A 20,339-nucleotide genomic window follows, 5' to 3' on the forward strand; every position below is an offset into this window, starting at 1 on the left:
AGTGACTTCCATTATGCTCCTAAAAAAAACATAGCAGTCACCACTATAATTTCCACAAAACACATTAAATGTATTGACACAATAATTAGTAAAATATGTTATCCACATTTCTATATCATAAAAGTCCTTTTAATAAGTCTCACGAAATACCAGTGAAAAATCATGTCATATTCCTCAAAGCTATAGAAAAATATTTGGCAACTTTTGATTACAAACTGGAGATTTAAGTGATCAAGTTTGACTTACAATAGGGTTGTTCCTTTCTTATTTTAAACCATTTTTATCGTGGAAACAACCAAAATCTGACTTTTCCCTTGTACTGTAAAACTGTTTTTAGAAGTGACTAATCAAATAATAGTGCCAACAATTTCAGCACATAATATTTAGAACAAAATAGAGGATTTTTTTTTATATAACAGAAATGACTGGGATATTTAATATACAAAAGCTAACAAAGCAGACAATGAATTTCTTTAACCACACTTCAACTGCAATAGAAAGAAACTTTTGGGGTAATTCCTACCTTTAGAAATATTCCAGAGAAACAAATTGTTGCTGTATTTACCACAAGGGTGATTTAGGTTCCATTTGATAGCCTTTCTCCTCTACCAGGAATAAAACTGCCTTTCTGGAGAAAGCGAGTTAACAACAAAGCCCATGTTGCTGGAGCAAGCCTGAATTTCTAGCAAATGGGATGAAGCTATTTGCATTTGTTGGTTTGGGGGGGGGAGGGGATTAAGAGGGCTGCTAAAGTAATTCGCATATTGTCTGTGGGCTGTATAGACAGTGATCATCAGTCACCTGCTCAAACTTCCTTCACTCCTGCCTTCAGAAAAGAACCAAAGGTTACCCTGGGTCAGAGAATCTGGAAACAAATGAGAAGACATGCAAAAATCTAACTGCCAACCCATTGCGTCTGTAGACAAAGTTATTCCCGCTGGACCACATGTCCTAAAAACCAAGACACTTTAATAGTCTCAAGAGAACTTGTTAAAATATATCATAGAACAGAAACAAGAAAGAAGCTTCAGGCTCTGCTTGCAATTACTGCAGTATTTAGCTGAAAACAGAAAAAGGACATTTGTTTTTTTCTTCAAGATACTTCTTTGCATCATAATAGCTGTCTCATTTGCACAAGCAAAACATTTGTTCCAAGCTGTACATATGAAAAAGAAAATATCAGCTGTTTAAAATTTCTTGGCTTTTGAGTGAATAATTTGGGTTGATAGCATTTCTACCTATTTCTTTTATACCAAACAGGAAAAGTACTAAACATACTAAGCATATTAGTCTGTATTTTATTTTGAGCTACATTAAGGGCAAAAATCTAAACAAATACTCGAATGTTTATTCAGAAGCTTTCTGATAGGACTGATACACCTCGAACTTTTTACAGCCTTAATTTTATGTACCTCTGCTACTTTTGACCCACTATAACACAGAGAAAGGAAAAGTGCTGCTTTATGTGGTGTTTACTGAACACACACAGTCATATAAAAAGAGGGAAAAATTTGGTAAAGATATGTCCGAAAAACTATAAAATCTTAATTTTAAAATTTAGAGAGAGGTGAAGCACAAGTTATAGAAACCACATACTCCTCTGGTTACCCAAACAAAGAGCAAAAGCAACCATAATTTCTGGTTTTGTTTTTTTTAAAAATGAGAATGAGATGGGGGGGTGGGGAGCAGAGCTACTTCTTGTTTGCACATGGAAGCTTTGAAATATTTCTCAAAAGACTAACTTTGAAAAAGAATATATATATGTATAACTGAGTCACTTCGCTGTATAGCAGAAATTAACACATTATAAGTCAACTGTACTTCAATAAAACTTTTTAAAAAGACTAACTTTTAAATAGTTCCAAAGGAAAATGTTACGTAGGAGAAAATAAGACTGCAATATAAAATGACTAATTACATTTTTTTAAAAGATCAAAAGTTTAGATTTTAAAACCCACTCCTTAAAATTTTAATTAAAAGCTAAACCATACACATGTGTGCACGCACACACGATGTAAAATAAACCACCATTCAAAGAAGCAGCTAACAGTGCCCAGGCTAATTATATTTAAAACCTATTTTTCACTTTAATCTTAAGAAGAAAGTTCCTACTCATACAATTTATGTCTGAATTAACAACAAAGAAAATCTAATATTCCAGTTCTATCAATTATTCATAATCAGAAATGTTTTACAAAGTTGTGAAGGAAATGTCATGTTACCATTGAGTTCCACTTGGAAATTAAAGCTGTTTCCATGAGAGGCAGGGGGTCAGGGACCCAAATAAACTGAAGGATTTTTATCAAGAAAAGAGTTAAAATGATCACTGACAGGATATGGTGCCACTAGACAGGAATGCTTGGCTACACCTTTCTGATTCTAGGTTTTCCCCTCCTCTGCATTTCCCTTTGGACCAGAGGAATTCCTCTATACCCCTGGGATCCTGCAACTTTATACTCTAAGCATCTGGAAGCTTGCTGCCCTCTTTCTTGGTTTGTATGGTCACAAATGCTTAAAGGATTAGACTACAAGATGACACTTCACACTAGTGTGGGTCATTAATTTATAATCAATGATGCATAAATCTGAAACTACGTTAAATAAAACTAATTCATTAATGTTTCAGAAATTATATAAATTTAAAGTTTAATTTATATAGTTAACTTTAAAAGTATTTAAGTAGCTTTAAAGCCAGGTAAAATGGTTTATAATATAGCTATATTTATAAAATGAAACAAAAAACTTTGAATATCCCACAATATTAGAAAAAATTTAACATTGGGTCAAATTTTTAAAAAGAATCCTCTGCTTCTGAATTTCCCCAATTTCTCAGAAGACTAAAAACCTACATTTATTGTGTTTATAAAACAAAATAGTAACCTATTTGTTTACAAACTTTCCCAAATAAAGACAGGGAAAAGAAAAGTTTTTAAAAAAAATCATACATAGCCTTTAAAATAACAGGTGTCCCAGTTCTGATGCTAAGTTGCTGGATTCCAAGTCTTGTCCTTCATGTATTAAACATGTGGACTTTAATGAAATGACTGGCTATAAATTCCTATGACTGTATATGCCAGAGACAAAGGAAGGGCAATATGAGAAGAAACCAATAGTTAACCAATAGTTTACTGGGCATTCCTAAATTTCTATCATTTATTTAGAGAGAACTAAGATATGAGATACAAAGGGAGGGGGAAAAATCGAAACAGAGAATAGCAAGATCAAATAAATTTTGCAAGAAAAAAATCTACAATGAACTTTGTTTTAGTTTACTTCACTCAGCCTTAAGTTGCCAAGGACACAGCAGCACACATACTTCTTTCCTCTTTCTCACCAGACACCCTGTGCAGGTCTCTAGAATAAATCTGATGAGCTGTGACAGCACCAACCAGAAGTAAAGAGCTTTGAAAGACTGTAGAGTCATTAACAAGAGCCAAGAAAGGAAAACCTAAATAAACGAGGAAAAAAAGCCACTCAGCTTGCTTTATTTTCTATTGAAGGTATGTTTCTCAGTGGATTTTTATACCAATGATAGGCCTGATAAGAACTTAGCTGTTTCTGATTATAGAATTGTTAACACCAGCAGAAAAATTGTTAGAAAAAGTTTTAAAGTAAATTAAACCTTATTACTATTCTTGAAAGGAAAACCAGTAAAGCTTAAATAAGGTTTTTAATGTAAAGTCAAATAAAGTAGCACTCATGGAAGCCTCACTACATTTCTTTAAGAAACTATACTAGTGAATTGTCTTTAGTCATTAATTATTTGAAAAGGTTTTATGTGCTGCAGTCTAAAAAAAAAAAATTGGAAAAGCAATTAAACAAAGGTCAAAAAACAAACATTTCCAATGTGTTTAAGAAATATTCAAAACAAATGAAAACAATAGATTTTTTTTAATTCATAAAATTCAATTGATTTAATATTATTTGTGCCTTTTAAAATTATTTAACTCTAAGGCCCTTAAATTATTTAATATTCAAGTCAAAAAATTTAATATTTCTGTACATTTTCTTAAAAGACCATAAATAACATTAAAAAGCAAACGACCGAGAAAAGGTTTTTACTTTTATGACAAAGGGTTGATATGTGCAATAAATGAAGCACTCAAACAAATCAACAATGAAAGGAACACTCTAAGAAAAAAATGGGAGAAGACAATTAGGAAAATGCTAGAGGAATATTAATGGCCAAAATACATGGAAAGAAAAAGATTCAACCTCACTAGTAATCTAAGAAATGAAAAATTTTAAAATAACATTTTTAAAATTAGCAAAAATAAGAAGATAATGCCCAAAGTTGACCAGAGAAGGAAAAAAACATTTTCACCCACCACTGAGGGGGAGTGGAAGTGAGTATACCTTTCTGAACGACAATTTGTCAGCCTTAGAAACGTACCCTCTGACTCAACAAACTTATTCTATGTAGATAATTAGAGAGGTATGCAAAGATATATTCTTCATATCATCTACTTTAATAACATAAATCTTGAAACATTCTAAATGCCAAACAAAATAGATGTTTGGTTAAATAAATTATGGTATAGCCATACAATGGAGTAAAAAACAAATAAAATTGAATTTGTAGGGATATATTTCACATGGGAATACAGTCACAAGATAGCATGAAAAAGTAGGCAAGAAAGTGGAATATGCAGGATAATCTCTCTTCAAACTGAAACTGTTAATTAAAGATACAAATGTAACATACCAATACACTCTTGTTTAAAAAAAAAAGGCCACAGATAAAAGCAAAAGTCCCCATTACCACTTCCTTTACCACCCTATGCCCCTTTTCAGAAATTATCACTGTTACAGATTTGATATACCGTATAGCCTTTCAGATCTTTTCTGTGTATTTATATACATATATCTACAGTTAAATATAGAAATACATACTACTTGTTTTGTCTTAACTTAATGGTATTATATTGTATGTATGGGGGGGTTGTTTTTTTTCAATTAATACATCTTGGAGAGTTTTCTTTCTTAGTAAACAGGAACACTTTCATTCTTCTAAACTGTTCTATATGATTTTAAAGAATAAATACACCATAACTTAACATTATTCTACTGATTTGGCTGTGTGCGTGTTCTTAAGGTATATGTGTAAAACAAAAAGAAAAAAAGGCACTATGAACCCAAATATAGATAAAACTGTTTGCCATGGTTATCTCTGCATGCTTTTCTCAACTCTTTCCTTTGAACATTACTTTTCCTATTAGAGAAAAATGATTTAAAACTAATAAAAAATAATTTAAAAATATTTGGCTTTCAAGAATATTTCACATTATATCTAAGAAATGATACTTATATATTATAGCTGCCATTTAATGAATGATATATTGGCTAAAGTAAATGTTTTCTCTACTCAAAAAGAGTATTTCACTTAGTGTAAGCAAGTACAGTACTAACCCTATTAATCTATCTGCAATTAATAAGCAATGCTTGAAAAACAATCAAAATGAATCATATATGCAACGTTAAGTATCAACTAACAATCTTTAACCATACTTTTCCCAGAATCCTAAGGTTCTTCTGGGGATTTCTGTGAATCTTTACAAACCAGAATGTGGCACCAGTGGGCACATCTTTGTTTCTACTCTACTGTTTCCAAATTCTACCTTGGCATGGGTTGATTTATTTGTATTCAAAAAGTAGTCATAAATGATACTACAAAGCTAAGGTAACCAAAACAGCAATGGTAGGGCACAAAAACAGACACACATCAATGGAACAGAATAGAGAGCCCAGAAATACACCTACAAACCTACGGTCAATTAATCTATGACAAAGGAGGCAAGAACATACAATGGAGAAAAGTCTCTTCAACAAGTGGTGTTGGGAAAGCTGGACATCTACACGTAAATCAATGAAATTAGAACACTCCCTCAAACCATATACAAAAATAAACTCAAAATGGTTTAAAGACCTAAATATAAGACATGACACCACAAAACCCCTAGAACAGAACATGGGCAAACATTCTCTGACATTAATTGTAGAAATATTTTCTCAGATCAGTCTCGCAAAGCAAAAGAAATAAAAGAAAAATAAACAAATGGGACCTAATCAAACTTAAAAGCTTTTGCACAGCAAATGTAACCATCAACAAAACAAAAAGACAACCTACAAAATGGGAGAAAATATTTGCAAATGATGCCACCGACAAGGGGTTAAGATCCAAAACAAAGAACTCATACACTGAACATCAAAAAAACAAACAACCCAATCAAAAAATGGGCGGAAGACTTAAATAGACATTTCTCCAAAGAAGACATACAGATGGCCAACAGGCATACGAAAAGATGCTGAACACTGCTAATTATTAATGAAATGGAAGTCAAAACCACAATGAGGTATTGTCTCACACCAGTCAGAATGGCTATCACCAAACAGTCTATAGGGACTTCCCTGGTGGCGCAGTTGGTTAAGAATCCGCCTGCCAATGCAGGGGACACGGGTTCGATCCCTGGTCTGGGAGGCTCCCACGTCCAGGAGGCTCCCACACGCTGTGGAGCAACTAAACCCATGCGCCACAACTACTGAGCCTGTGCTCTAGAGCCTGTGAGCCACAACTACTGAGCCCACGTGCCACAACTACTGAAGCCCATGCACCGCAATGAAGAGTAGTCCCCCGCGTGCTGCAACTAGAGAAAGCCCGTGAGCAGCAATGAAGACCCAACACAGCCAAAACTTAATTAAGTAATTAATTAATTTTAAAATCTATAAAAAAAAGTCTACAAATAATAAATGCTGGAGAGGGTGTGGAGAAAAGGGAACCCTCCTACACTGTTGGTGGGAATGTAGATTAGTGCAGCCACTATGGAAAATAGTATGGAGGTTCCTTTCAAAACTAAAAACAGAGCTACCATATGATCCAGCAATCCCACTCCTGGGCATATATCCGGAAAAGATGAAAACTCTAATTCGAAAAGATACCCGCACCCCAATGTTCATAGCAGCACTATTTACAATAGCCAAGACATGGAAACAATCCAAGTGCCCATCAACAGACAACTGGCTTAAGAAGATGTGGCATATATATATATGTGGAATATTACCCAGCCATTAAAAAGAATGAAATACTGCCATTTGCAGCAACATGGATGGACCTAGAGATTATCATACTAAGTAAGTCAGACAGAGAAAGACAAATATTGTATGCTATCCCTTATATGTGGAATCTAAAAAATAATACAAATGCATCTATATACAAAACAGAAACAGACTCACAGACATAGAAAACTCATGGTTACTAAAGGGGAAAAAGGGGGAGGGATAAATTAGGAGTATAGGATTAAAAGATACAAACTATTATACATAAAACAGATAAGCAACAAAGATTTATTGTATAGCACATGGAACTATATTCAATATCTTTTAATAACCTATAATGGAAAACAATCTGAATATATATATATATATATATATATATATATATATATAACTGAATCACTTTGCTGTACACCCAAAACTAACACAGTATTGTATATCAACTGTACTTCAATTTTTTAGAAGTACAAAAACAAAATGAAAAAAAAGTAGTCATAAAAAATGCTTCACAATGTCAAATTACTTGTGACATTTGAAATCCTTAATAATGATAAAACAGTTAAATTATAATATCCAACATTTAAAAATTTTCACAATGAAAGTAAACAACTTATCATTTGTATCTGTGTGGTTTTGCCAAGATTCAACAAAACCCACACCTAGAATTATCAGAGTGAAAATGAAAACATCAAAGATGACATGAAAATATTAAAGTAGCTAGAGAAAAAAATGACATTACTGTCAGAGGAAAAATAGAATGACAGCTGAACTGTCAACAGCAGTGAAAATCAAAAGGCAAAATAATGATACCTTCAATGTGCTGAAAGAAAACAGCTGTCAACTTAGAATTCTACACCCAGAAAAAATGTCTTTCAAGGAAGGAGGTGAAATAATGACATATTCAGATGAACATAAACTGAGAAAGCATGCCACTAGCAGACCTTCACTAAAGGAAAGTCTCAAGGATCTACCTCAGGCAGAAGAAAATTAATCCCAGATGAAAGGGATTAAGGAGGATTCCTACTAAGGAGGAATAAAGAGCAAAGAACACGTTGAATATGTTGGTGAATCTCAACAAATATTGATTACTTAAACAATAATAGTAATAGTTTATAAGATTACAAAAATATATAATTAAAATATACAACAGTAATAACATGAATTTGAAGGGAGTAAATAGGTAGAGTATTCTAAGTTCCTTTTATTGTCTTAGTGCAGAAGAAAGATATTCATTTCAGACTTCCTTGAAGAAAGCATGTTAAAATTCCTAGAGTATTAAAAGAACGGAAAATATAGTGTATAACTTCCAAACAAGAGGGGAACAAATGGAATAAGAATAAATAATCCAAAAAAGGGTAAGAAAGGAAAACAAAACATAGAAAAGGCAAGACAAATAAAAAGCACAAAATAAGATGGCATACTGAAAACCCGATATATCTGTGATTACAATAAATATAAATAGATTAAAAGCTCCAGTCAGACTGGCTGACTGGCAAAAAAATAAAAATCCGACTATTTGCAAGAAATACATCTCTTTAGATTAGGATAGATAAAGGCTGAACATTAGAAAGAGAAAGAGAGAGAATAAGAACACCAACCAAATAAAAGTTGGTATAACAACAATAACAAAAAGCTGGTATAGCTACATTAATACAAGATAAAAGCAGACTTTAAGCTAAAAAAAAAAACAAACAAAAAACATAAAGAGGATTACTACAGAAGGTTCAATGGACCAGAAAGTTATGAGAGAATTCAAATTTGTACACACCTGATAATGGAGCCAGAAAACAGACAGAGCATAATGTAAACACTAGAAGAACTACAAGGAAAAACAGACCCATAATCATAATGGAACCTATAGGGGAAAAACAATTTGAATAAAAGCAAACTTCTCATCAGAAACCATGGAAGCCAGAAGGAAGCTGCACAACATTTTTCAAGTGCTGAAAGAAAACAACTGCCAACCTGGAATTCTATATCCAGCAACCACCTTTCAAGAATGAAGGGGGGGGCTTCCCTGGTGGCACAGTGGTTGAGAGTCTGCCTGCCAATGCAGGGGACACGGGTTCGAGCCCTGGTCTGGGAAGATCCCACATGCCGCGGAGCAACTAGGCCCGTGAGCCACAATTACTGAGCCTGCGCGTCTGGAGCCTGTGCTCCGCAACAAGAGAGGCCGCAATAGCGAGAGGCCCGCGCACCGCGATGAAGAGTGGCCCCCACTTGCCGCAACTAGAGAAAGCCCTCGCACATGAAACGAAGACCCAACACAGCCATAAATAAATAAATAAATTAATTAAAAAAAAAAAAAAAAAAAGAATGAAGGGGAAATAAAGACATTCTTAGATGAAGAAAAACTAAAAATTTGTTGCCAGCCAACATACCCTAAAAGAATGACTAAAAGAAGTTCTCTAAACAGAAAAAAAAAAATGATAAAAGAAGGAATCTTTGAAAATCAGGAAAGAAGAACGAACAACTGAAAGGGCAAAACTGTGCATAAATACAATAGATTTTCCTTCTCTTCTTGAGTTTTCTAAATTATGTTTTATGATTGAATCCAAAATTATCACACTGTATAATGCCACTCTCAATGAATATAGAGGAAATATTTAAGACAACTATAAATGGTAGAGGGTAAAGGAACATAAATTGAGGTAAAGGTTCTAAATTTCACATTAACTGGTGAACTGTCTAGTGGGGTAAAGGACAGAGGAGGCATATTTCTGAAAGTATTGAAGTCACATTTTTAAAAACACTTTGCATCTCCTATTTACTCCTCAACTTTCTAAATCTGTTTTTTCAAGGAAGTCTAGCAACCACGCTTTTACTTAAGACCACTAATGAGCTCTCTCTCTTGAGTTTTATGTTGCATTTGATAGTGTTGAATACTTATTTGCTTAAAATCTTTCCTCTCCTGTTGTTGGGGGAATCAACCTAGTGCTTTGCCTACATTTATATACTTTTTCTCAGTGTCCTAAATTGAATTCTATCATCTACCCATCTCTTATTCTTGTGTTTCTCAAAGTCTGGGCTTCAAACCATGTACAATGGAAACACCTGAGCCCCACTCCAGACCTACTGATTCAGAAGCCCTAGACGTCAGCATCAGGATATCAGCCTTTTAACAAGCTCTCCCAGGTGATTCCAGTGTGAGAATTATTGTTTTAAATGTTGACCCACAAGGTTCTGTGGTTGATCCTCATCTACCGCCACCGGTTACACATGTATAAATAAAATCACACGCAAAACTTCCACCACTCACTGCTATCAACAGGATGTGTAAGCTGCCCACCTCCACACCAACTCCCCCGCCAGCACCTATAATCCCACCCGACACAAAGCGTATTTATTTGAATGAACGTGATGATTCTCAAACCTGCTTTGTCAATCAAGACCTAACTCTTTTAGGCTTCATACCTGCATGTACATCCATCCAATGGACATGTCTACCTAGATGTCCTAAATTACCCTGAATCAGTTAGGATTAAATTCAGCTAACAGTAACAGAAAAGCCTAAAACAGTGGTTTATATAACACAGAAATTTATTTCTCTCAAATAATAGTCTGGAATAGGCTAGTATAAAAATTCTGCTCCACAAAGTTCTCAGGAACTCTGGCTCCTTTCTGCTTTCCACTTCGAAATGCCTAGAATACGGTCCCCATTTCATAATCCAAGATAGAGCTCCATCCAAAACAACCACATTCCTAGCAGCAGGACAGAAGCAAGAAGAAGGAAGAGAGAATGGTACATTCACTTCTCTGTAACACACTACCTGTACTTTTATCCCACTGACAAGGACTTAAGTCTCACAGCCATAACTAACTGCTAAAAAGGCTGGAAATCTAGTCTTTATGTTAGGCAGCCAAACTGCGTTATTAAGGAAAAAAATAGGGAGACCAGATACTGAAGGACAATATCATTCTGGGCTACACATTCCAAAGTTACCATGTCCCAAACTGAACTCACCAGTTTTCAGAACACACTGTGCAATTTCACACCTTTGTGATGTGTCCACCCTACCTTTATTTCCATTCTGCCTGGCAAACTCCTTCTCCTCTCTTAATACTCACATTGTGTGTCTTTTTGTGAAGCTTTACCCAACCACCTTTCCGCCAGCCTAAACAGACCAGATGTCTTTCCGGCACCTTCATATCTAGCATACATCTCTAGTTTTACACTGCTAATTCTGTATTGTATTTTTTTTTAAAGTCTATCCCTCCATTCATCCCTCTCCCACTAGAAGGTAAACTTCTTGAGGGCAGAGACTATGCCTTATTTTATTTATTTATTTATTGGCTGCACCACAGGGCTTGTGGGATCTTAGTTCCCCGACCAGGGATTGAACCCATGCCCCCTGCTGTGGAAACATGGAGTCCTAACCACTGGACCGCGAGGGAATTCCCATGCCTTATTTTAGTATCATACACACATAAATCTGTATCACACTAAATTTTACAAAAATCAACCATTAACATCTCTTTCCTAAAATTATGGCAGCAGGGAACCAAAGAGGTACCTAACAAAAAGATCATCATGGTAGGTAGTATTGTAGTATAATGGGATGTGTTAAAGTTCCAAATTACAGAAGATTCTAATAGCAGTTACAAGAATAATACGGCTATGTGCTCATACCTAGCCACTGCCCTCCTCCACCACACTACCTACTCATTTGCTACACCCATCTTTTTTTTTCTGGTATAAATAAATAAATTTAGTGGGGTAAATTTTAAGTATGTTTACATTTGATTCCACTTATAAGTTTACATTTAACTTAGGCCAAATGATTGGGTTCTGTGCTTAGACTCCACTTAAACCTCAGCAGTTATTCCATCACAGAAGACCAGGTTAGGCATGTCTATGTCCTTGGAAAAGTCAACCAAGGAGCTTCAATATTTTGATGACTTTTCTTTGAAAGAAAATATCTAGACTAGATGACACTATATTCAACTTGGGAAGCACATCATTACAACTGATAAACACATGACGGAAATAACATACTAACCTATGATGGCTTCCACAGTCAAAAATTTTTACGGACATGTAGATTTTACTTAACGCTATCAAAGTATCAATTTAACTTGAAAAAACAACCAAAATCATGTAAAACATGTATATAACACTTGTTATGCCCAACCTTTAAAAAACTATCTTCAAGATACAAACAATGGAATGCCATGTGTAATTTTAAATAGACTATCAACTATAAAGGTACCTGAGCACCCCAAAATGTTTCTAGCAGCAAGGCTTCAATAGTCTAAGTGTGACTTGTAGCTTTGTCCATATTCCCCAGTGTGGACTGTCAATTCAGACCATGATGTTGTGTTGGCCCTCAAAAATTCTAATTGTAAACTTTTACCTCCAGTTCTCCAACCTGGACAGTACCCTCGCTGTTCTGCCTGCTGCTCCTCAGTTGGACATGAAATCCTACCCTCAATGCCAAGAGCAGTTAGATCTAACTTCAATAAAATAAAAGAACATGTATTAATTAGTTATTATCTTACCATGAGTTCCTGGTGGTTGTAATACATCTCCTGTCAGGCGACACCACCCAACTGGGAAAATATCTCGACAATAATACTTGCACCAATAATCAAAAGTTCCACTCCAGCCATCGAATGTTATATAAACTTCATCTCCTTTAACATTTCCAATAGTTGCAGGGCAGATCAGATAAGGGTTCTTTTTGTCTATAGCTTCAAGTTTCATTCCCACTTTAAAAGTATTTACAGGTGGCTTTGGTGGTTCCTACCAAAACATTAAAAAAAAGTTTTCATTGTTAAAATGTATTAAGAAGCATTTGCTCAATTGTATTCTTACAACCTTTAGCAACCAAAAATTAAGCTTCATGTTTATCAATTAAATACAGGAAGAAACAGTTCTCACAGATTCCTCTGAAACTCTGCTCTACAATATCTCACTTACTCTGGAGCAGAGCCAAGAACCTAGAAGAAAACAAAACCAGCCTGATAGTAATTCATTCATTCATTCACTCAAGAAGTATGTATTATATACTATGTACCAGGAATTTAGCATTCATAAGTGAACAAAAATATCAAGATCCCTGTTCCGGTGGAGCTTATATTCTAGTAGTGGTGGTAGCAGGGGTAGGGGAGCCAGATAGGATGAAGGGGAGGAAGCAACAACAAGAAATTTTAAAAGAGAGAGTCAAACAAACCTAAAAATATATAAATTATAGGGTATTTTGAAAGATAGTAAGTCCAAAGAGAAGGAACAGCAGCAGATAACATCTAAAAAAAACCTCAAAGTATAAAATGCAGATACAAGAACATGAAAGTCACACAAGTCTGGAGTCATTTATGATATGCAATCCAGAAACAAATATTTAAAAGTATTCCTTAAGGACTTCCCTGGTGGTCCAGTGGTTAAGAATCCACCTTCCAATGCAAGGGACGCGGGTTCGATCCCTGGTCAGGGCACTAAGACCCCACATGCCGCGGGGCTTGTCCTGCTCTATAGCCCACGTGCCACAATTAGAGACAAGCCCACGCACCACAAGGAAGAGCCCGCATGCCACAATGAAAGATCCCACGTGCCACAACTAAGACCTGACGCAGCCAAATAATAAATGTTTAAATAAAAATAAAAGTATTCCTTAGTTACAGAAAGTTAAAGCATGCAAATGCTAACAGGATTCTTAGAAAGCCCAAGTGCTATGTTAAAAGCAACATCTTTTTTTTTTTTTTTTCAACTTGCTTTTTATCCTAGTAAATGGCACCATCAGCAATCCAATCACCCAAGCCAGAAATCTGGAAATGGTCCTAGACCTGTGGTTCTCAGCCTGACTGAACATTAGAATCACCTGGAGCCACACTGCCAGCGCTATTGATTAAATCAGTCTAGGTGGGGCTCACGGCATGTTTTAATTGCCCAGATCCAAGGATGAGAACCACTACCCTAGATGCATCCTTTCCCCCTAACACAATCAAAGACCACAACCTGCCAATTCTACCGCCTAGATCTTTAGAATAACGATATTGAAAGTTAAACCTTCAGGGGACTTCCCTGGTGGTGCAGTGGTTAAGAATCCGCCTGCCAATGCAGGGGACATAGGTTCGAGCCCTGGTCCGGGAAGATCCCACATGCCACGGAGCAACTAAGCCCACGCGCCACAACTACTGAAGCCCGCGCTCTAGAACCCGAGAGCCACAACAAGAGAAGCCACCGCAGTGAGAAGCCTGTGCACCGCAACAAAGAGTAGCCCCTGCTCACCGCAACTAGAGAAAGCTTACGCCCAGCAACGAAGACCCAACGCAGCTATAAGTAAATAAATAAATAAGTAAGTTAACCTTAAGGAGTGCTTATTATATATATATAAAAAAAGGTAACCTTCAATTGTTTAGTATATGCCAGGCACAGTTTAAATATTTTCCATATATTCATTTAATTTTCACAACAATCCTATGAAGTCAGTGCAATTATTATACCCATTTTACAGATGATAAAACTGATGCACAGTGGCCTAAGACTATACCATAAGTATCAGAGCTAGATTTTAAACTTAAATAGCCAACTTTGTGGAACACCCTACACCCCATCATCTGCTGGGCCAACTCCAACTCATCCACACTTCAAAGCCCAATTCTCCTGGTCTCTTTAAGGCTTCCCTGACCAATGCATGCCCACTCCAAGGCCCACCAAAGAGGTGATCTTGCCTTCAACTGTGAAACTACTGTTAAAATGTGTTCACTCCTCTGAGACTTCCCCGGCGGTCCAGTGGTTAAGACTCTGCCTTCCAATGCAGGAGGCGTGGGTTCAATCCCTGGTTGGGGAGTTAAGATACCACATGCCGTGGGGTGCGGCCAAAAAGTTAAAAAAAAAATGTGTTCACTCCTCTATGAGACAAAGGGATTCTTAAAACCAAGTACCACATCTTTTACATATTGTTATTTCCAGCACAGTATCCAACAGTAAGCATTTTTTAAATGAATGAACCAAGGAATCACCTGGAGAACAGTAAATGAGCTCTCAACTAACTCTTTCACCAAGATATAATTTTAAAAACCTATCTGGTAGGGGCTTCCCTGGTGGCGCAGTGGTTGAGAATCTGCCTGCCAATGCAGGGGACACAGGTTCGAGCCCTGATCCGGGAAGATCCCACATGCCGCAGAGCAGCTAGGCCCGTGAGCCACAATTACTGAGCCTGCGCGTCTGGAGCCTGTGCTCCGCAACAGGAGAGGCCGCGATAGTGAGAGGCCCACGCACCGCAATGAAGAGTGGCCCCCACTTGCCACACTAGAGAAAGCCCTCACACAGAAAGGAAGACCCAACACAGCCATAAATAATAAATTTTTTTAAAAAAACCTATCTGGTAGATTGGTTCCTTTTAAAAATGCCTCCTTTACTGTAAAGCAATTATACTCCAATAAAGATGTTTAAAAAAAAAAAAAAGCCTCCTTTAAACCCATCTCAACGTCCCGTGCTTTCTCTTTCCTTTAGCCTTGCAATCTGAAAATTCCTTAATTCTTAGCCTTCAAAGTCCTTTTAGTTGCATATTCTTAATATGATTCTTAAAAACCACCCTGAAAGTCAGCAGGGCAAAAGTTAGACTGATCAAGGATCAAAGTATTTGATAAATAGCTGGTAAGTAAGAAGCAGAGTCACATACTGACACTTCATGAAAGGGCCAAAGGTCCGTTATCACTTATTACATATGGAAAGAAGCGGGGGGAAGATTTTACAAAGTATAACCATGGAGGTTGATATATTTGTGCTAGACATTCACAGAACGCAAAAAACATTCAAGACACATATAAGGATCACAGGGCCTTACACTGTCATTGAACAGAGTAAGACTTTCCATAGCAAAGTGAACTAAGATCAAATGGCAATATACATTTTCTGCTACAAAACAGATTTAAGACAGTCATGACAAGAGAAACAGAACTAATTTTAAGATTCAAATGTATAACCTAAAAAGAAACCCCAATATGACAGTATGTTATCAATGTCACTATTGGCTGGCAAGTAACAAAAACCGGAAAATGATTACAGACAAAATGCAATTTATTCTCTAAAGATTTTCATGCTGTTTATTAATTCTTCTAAATTTCATGAATACTCTATCAAATTTTCTTACATAAGTACAGCCATACAGGTAAATTTTTTTTTTAAACATCTTTATTGGAGTATAATTGCTTTACAATGGTGTGTTAGTTTCTGCTTTATAACAAAATGAATCAGTTATACATATACATATGTTCCCATATCTCTTCCCTCTTGCATCTCCCTCCCTCCCACCCTCCCTATCCCACCCCTCTAGGCGGTCACAAAGCACCGAGCTGATCTCCCTGTGCTATGCGGCTGCTTCCCACTAGCTATCTATTTTACATTTGGTAGTGTATATATGTCCATGACACTCTCTCACCCTGTCACATCTTACCCCTCCCCCTCCCCATATCCTCAAGACCATTCTCTAGTAGGTCTGTGTCTTTATTCCCATCTTGCCACTAGGTTCTTCATGACCTTTTTTTTCCCCTTAGATTCCATATATATGTGTTAGCATACTGTATTTGTTTTTCTCTTTCTGACTTACTTCACTCTGTATGACAGACTCTAACTCCATCCACCTCACTACAAATACCTCCATTTCATTTCTTTTTATGGCTGAGTAATATTCCATTGTATATATGTGCCACATCTTCTTTATCCATTCATCCGATGATGGACACTTAGGTTGCTTCCATGTCCTGGCTATTGTAAATAGAGCTGCAATGAACATTTTGGTACATGATTCTTTTTGAATTATGGTTTTCTCAGGGTATATCCCCAGTAGTGGGATTGCTGGGTCATATGGTAGTTCTATTTTTAGTTTTTTAAGGAACCTCCATACTGTTCTCCATAGTGGCTGTATCAATTTACATTCCCACTAACAGTGCAAGAGTGTTCCCTTTTCTCCACACCCTCTCTAGCATTTATTGTTTCTAAATTTTTTGATGATGGCCATTCTGACCAGTGTGAGATGATATCTCATTCATACAGGTAAATATTAATAAAGCTCTAGAAGAAAACAAATTTTTATTTTAAAAAAAATCAAAGGAACTACTGTTTTAATAACACAGTAAATGAAAGGGCTTTATCTCAAAACAACCTCCTTCCAGATTTAGATAACTGGCAAAATGGTTCCCTCTGCTGTCCACAAAAGGTAATGATACAAACTTGCTTTAAAATGTGTTGTTTTTTTTAAAAGAAATTTATTTATTTATTTATTTATTTTGAGCTGCATTGGGTCTTCGTTGCTCTGCGCGGTCTTTCTCTAGTTGCGGCGGGCAGGGGCTACTCTTCATTGTGGCGCGCGGGCTTCTCATTCCGGTGGCTTCTCTTGTTGCAGAGCACGGGCTCTAGGCATGCGGGCTCAGTAGTTGTGGCTCACGGGCTTAGCTGCTCAGCGGCATGTGGGATCTTCCTGGACCAGGGCTCGAGCCCTAAAATGTTTTTAAAGACTATAGTTTGTGGGCTTCCCTGGTGGCGCAGTGGTTAAGAATCCGCCTGCCAATGCAGGGGACACAGGTTCGAGCCCTGGTCCGGGAAGATCCCACATGCCGCGGAGCAACCAAGCCGGTGAGCCACAACTACTGAGCCTGCGCTCTAGAGCCCACGCGCCTAGAGCCCGTGCTCTGCAACAAGAGAAGCCACCGCAGTGAGAAGCCTGCGCACCACAACAAAGAGTAGCCCCCACTCGCCGCAACTAAAGAAAGCCCACGAACAGCAACAAAGACCCAATGCAGCCCAAAAAATTAATTAATTAAAAAATATATAGTTTGTCATCATCCATTCTTGAATGACTTCCTAAACACAAAGATATAATTTGCAAAAGCAATAGCTAAAATAAACAAGGGATCATTCTCTTTTCTTTTACTGTAAGAAAATGATTCTGTTCTAGAAGGTGGCTAGCAAAGAATGGCCTTTTAACCTCCCTCCTTGCTTACCTACAATATGGTTCTCCTTACAGGCTACTTTTTCACATATCCCACTGACTGAAGCCAGTCTCAGCATTACCTACATTACCCTTCTGCCTGGAATATTTTTACCCTTGTAGTCTCAAGGTTCATTCTCTCCCCTTCTCCACATCTTCACTCAAATGGCAACTTCTCAGCAAGACCTTCCTGGCCAACCTATCTAAAATGTCACCCTCCCTTCTCCTTAGCATATACAACTATCAAACATAATACACATGTATTTATTATGGTTTACTACAAACTTACCAAGCTAGAAGGTAAGCTCCATAAAGCCTGGAGTTTTTTATAGCTTTGTTTACAGCTATATTCCTAGAGTCTACCTCTGATCACAAACTCCTATCCTTAATTTCTACTTCCTTACTTTTAATCAATTACTTCTTTGACCTCATCAAGAACTGTAGTCCTTTAACCTTCATTTATTCATTTACAAATATTTACTGAGTGCCTACTAAATGCCAGACACTACTGAAGGTTCTTGATATATATTGACTAGCAAAATAAAAATCCCACCCTTGCAGTGCTCACATGCTAGTAAAGAGAAAGATGAGGAACATAATAAGTAAAATATATTCTATGTTATAAATGGTAAGTGCTTTGCAAAAACAGAGAGAGAGAGAGAGAGAGAAGAGCAGAGTAAAGGGAGATCCAGAGAGCAATGTAGGGGAGGGGTTGTGCAACTGTAAACAGGGTAATCAGGACAAGCCTCAGCTGGAAGGTGACATGTGAACAGAAGCCTGAAGGAGGTGATTATTAACCATGCAGTTATCTAGAGGAAGAGTGTTCTAGGCAGAGCCAACAGCCAGGGCCAAGGCCCTAAAACAGGAGATGTGTCTGAAATATTCGAAGAACAAGAAAGCAGAGTGTGGCTAAAATGCAGTATGCAAGTGGGAGGGCAGTAGGAAACGAGGTCAGAGAGATAGTGAGGGGTCGTATCATGCAGAGCTGTGGAGGCCACTGTAAGAACTCTGGCTTTTACTCTGAGTAAAACAGGGAGCCCCCTGGGTGGTTTTGAGCAGAGGAGTGATATAATCTCACTTATGTTTTAAATGGAATACTCTGGTTGCTGTGTTGACTACAGACTGTAAGGTTATAAATATAAAGAGATCTATGAAGAGGTTACCACAGTAATCCAAGTGAGAGATAAAGGCAGCTTGTTCCAGCCTGATAGCAACGGAGATGGCAAGAAGTGGCTGGATTTCAAATATATTTTGAAGGTAGAGCAAATAGGGTTTCCATATGGACTGGATGTAGTGTGTGACAGAAATAATCACCAAGGTTTTTGGCAGAAGCAAATGGAAGGATAGTTGCTACTCCCTGATATGGTAAAGGCTGCAGGTGGAGCAGTTTGACATGTCTATTAGACATCCAAATAGCGATACTGAGTAGGTAGGCTGGATATACAAGTCTGAGTTGGGAGCAAAAGGTCTGGAGCAGAAATATAAATTTGAAAGTCATCTGCATATAAACTGTATTTAAAGCCAGGAATTAGATGAGATCACCAAGGAATTAATACAGATCAGAGTTTCTCAAACATGACACTACTGTCATTTGGGACCAGAACATTCTGTTGTAGGGGCTGTTCTGTGCAGTGTAGGATGTTTAGTAGCATCCCTGATCTTTACTCACTAGGTTTAAGTAGCACCCACATACACACACAGTTGTGATAACCCAAAACGTCCCCTGTTGAGAACCACTGTATAAAGAAGAGAAGAGGGGACTTCCCTGGTGGTGTCCAGACTCCGCACTCCCAATGTGCGGGGCCCAGGTTCAATCCCTGGTCAGGGAGCTAGATCCCACATGCATGCCGCAACTAAGAGTCCGCATGCCGTAACGAAGATCCTGCACGTGGCAACAAAGGTCCCACGTGCTGCAGCTAGGACCCGGCACAGCCAAATAAATAAATAAATAAATAATTTTTTAAAAAAAAGAAGAGAAGAGGACCAAACACTCTAACATTCTATCACACCCGTTCACGTCCAGGTTACAGAGCATCATATCACCACTTTCTTCTCAGCACCCCAAACCAACTTATCCCCTTGCCCTTGTTCTGTTACCTCCAAACCTTAGTTCAATATCACCATCCACTTTATCTATTTATACTCAGTTGCCAAGCACTGCTGGAGAAAAGTCCCACATGCTTATTACATGTAGTGCTACACATATTTAGTCTTCACCCTGAGGTGAACCCTCCAAAATACTGTCATATGTCCCTAGGTCGATCCCTCTCCCATCCCACATGGCAGCTATTCCAAACCTTTATCATTTGCCTTAAGACCAATAATGTTTCCTCATTATACATTCATTACTTTATTTGT

At 37.2% G+C, this 20,339-nt stretch overlaps 1 protein-coding gene across 1 annotated transcript in view; it reads right to left on the bottom strand.

The window, feature by feature from the left end:
- The window catches only part of LOC132356992 (sex comb on midleg-like protein 2), a 74,323-nt gene that overhangs the window by 28,801 nt on the left and 25,183 nt on the right, over positions 1-20,339 (bottom strand). The window contains exon 6 of the mRNA XM_059910299.1: positions 12,550-12,793. Within this exon, the coding sequence (XP_059766282.1) occupies positions 12,550-12,793 (244 nt within the window). The remainder of the gene's footprint in view (positions 1-12,549; positions 12,794-20,339) is intronic.

Source organism: Balaenoptera ricei, chromosome X, assembly GCF_028023285.1.
Source record: "Balaenoptera ricei isolate mBalRic1 chromosome X, mBalRic1.hap2, whole genome shotgun sequence".
Taxonomy (NCBI): domain Eukaryota; kingdom Metazoa; phylum Chordata; class Mammalia; order Artiodactyla; family Balaenopteridae; genus Balaenoptera; species Balaenoptera ricei.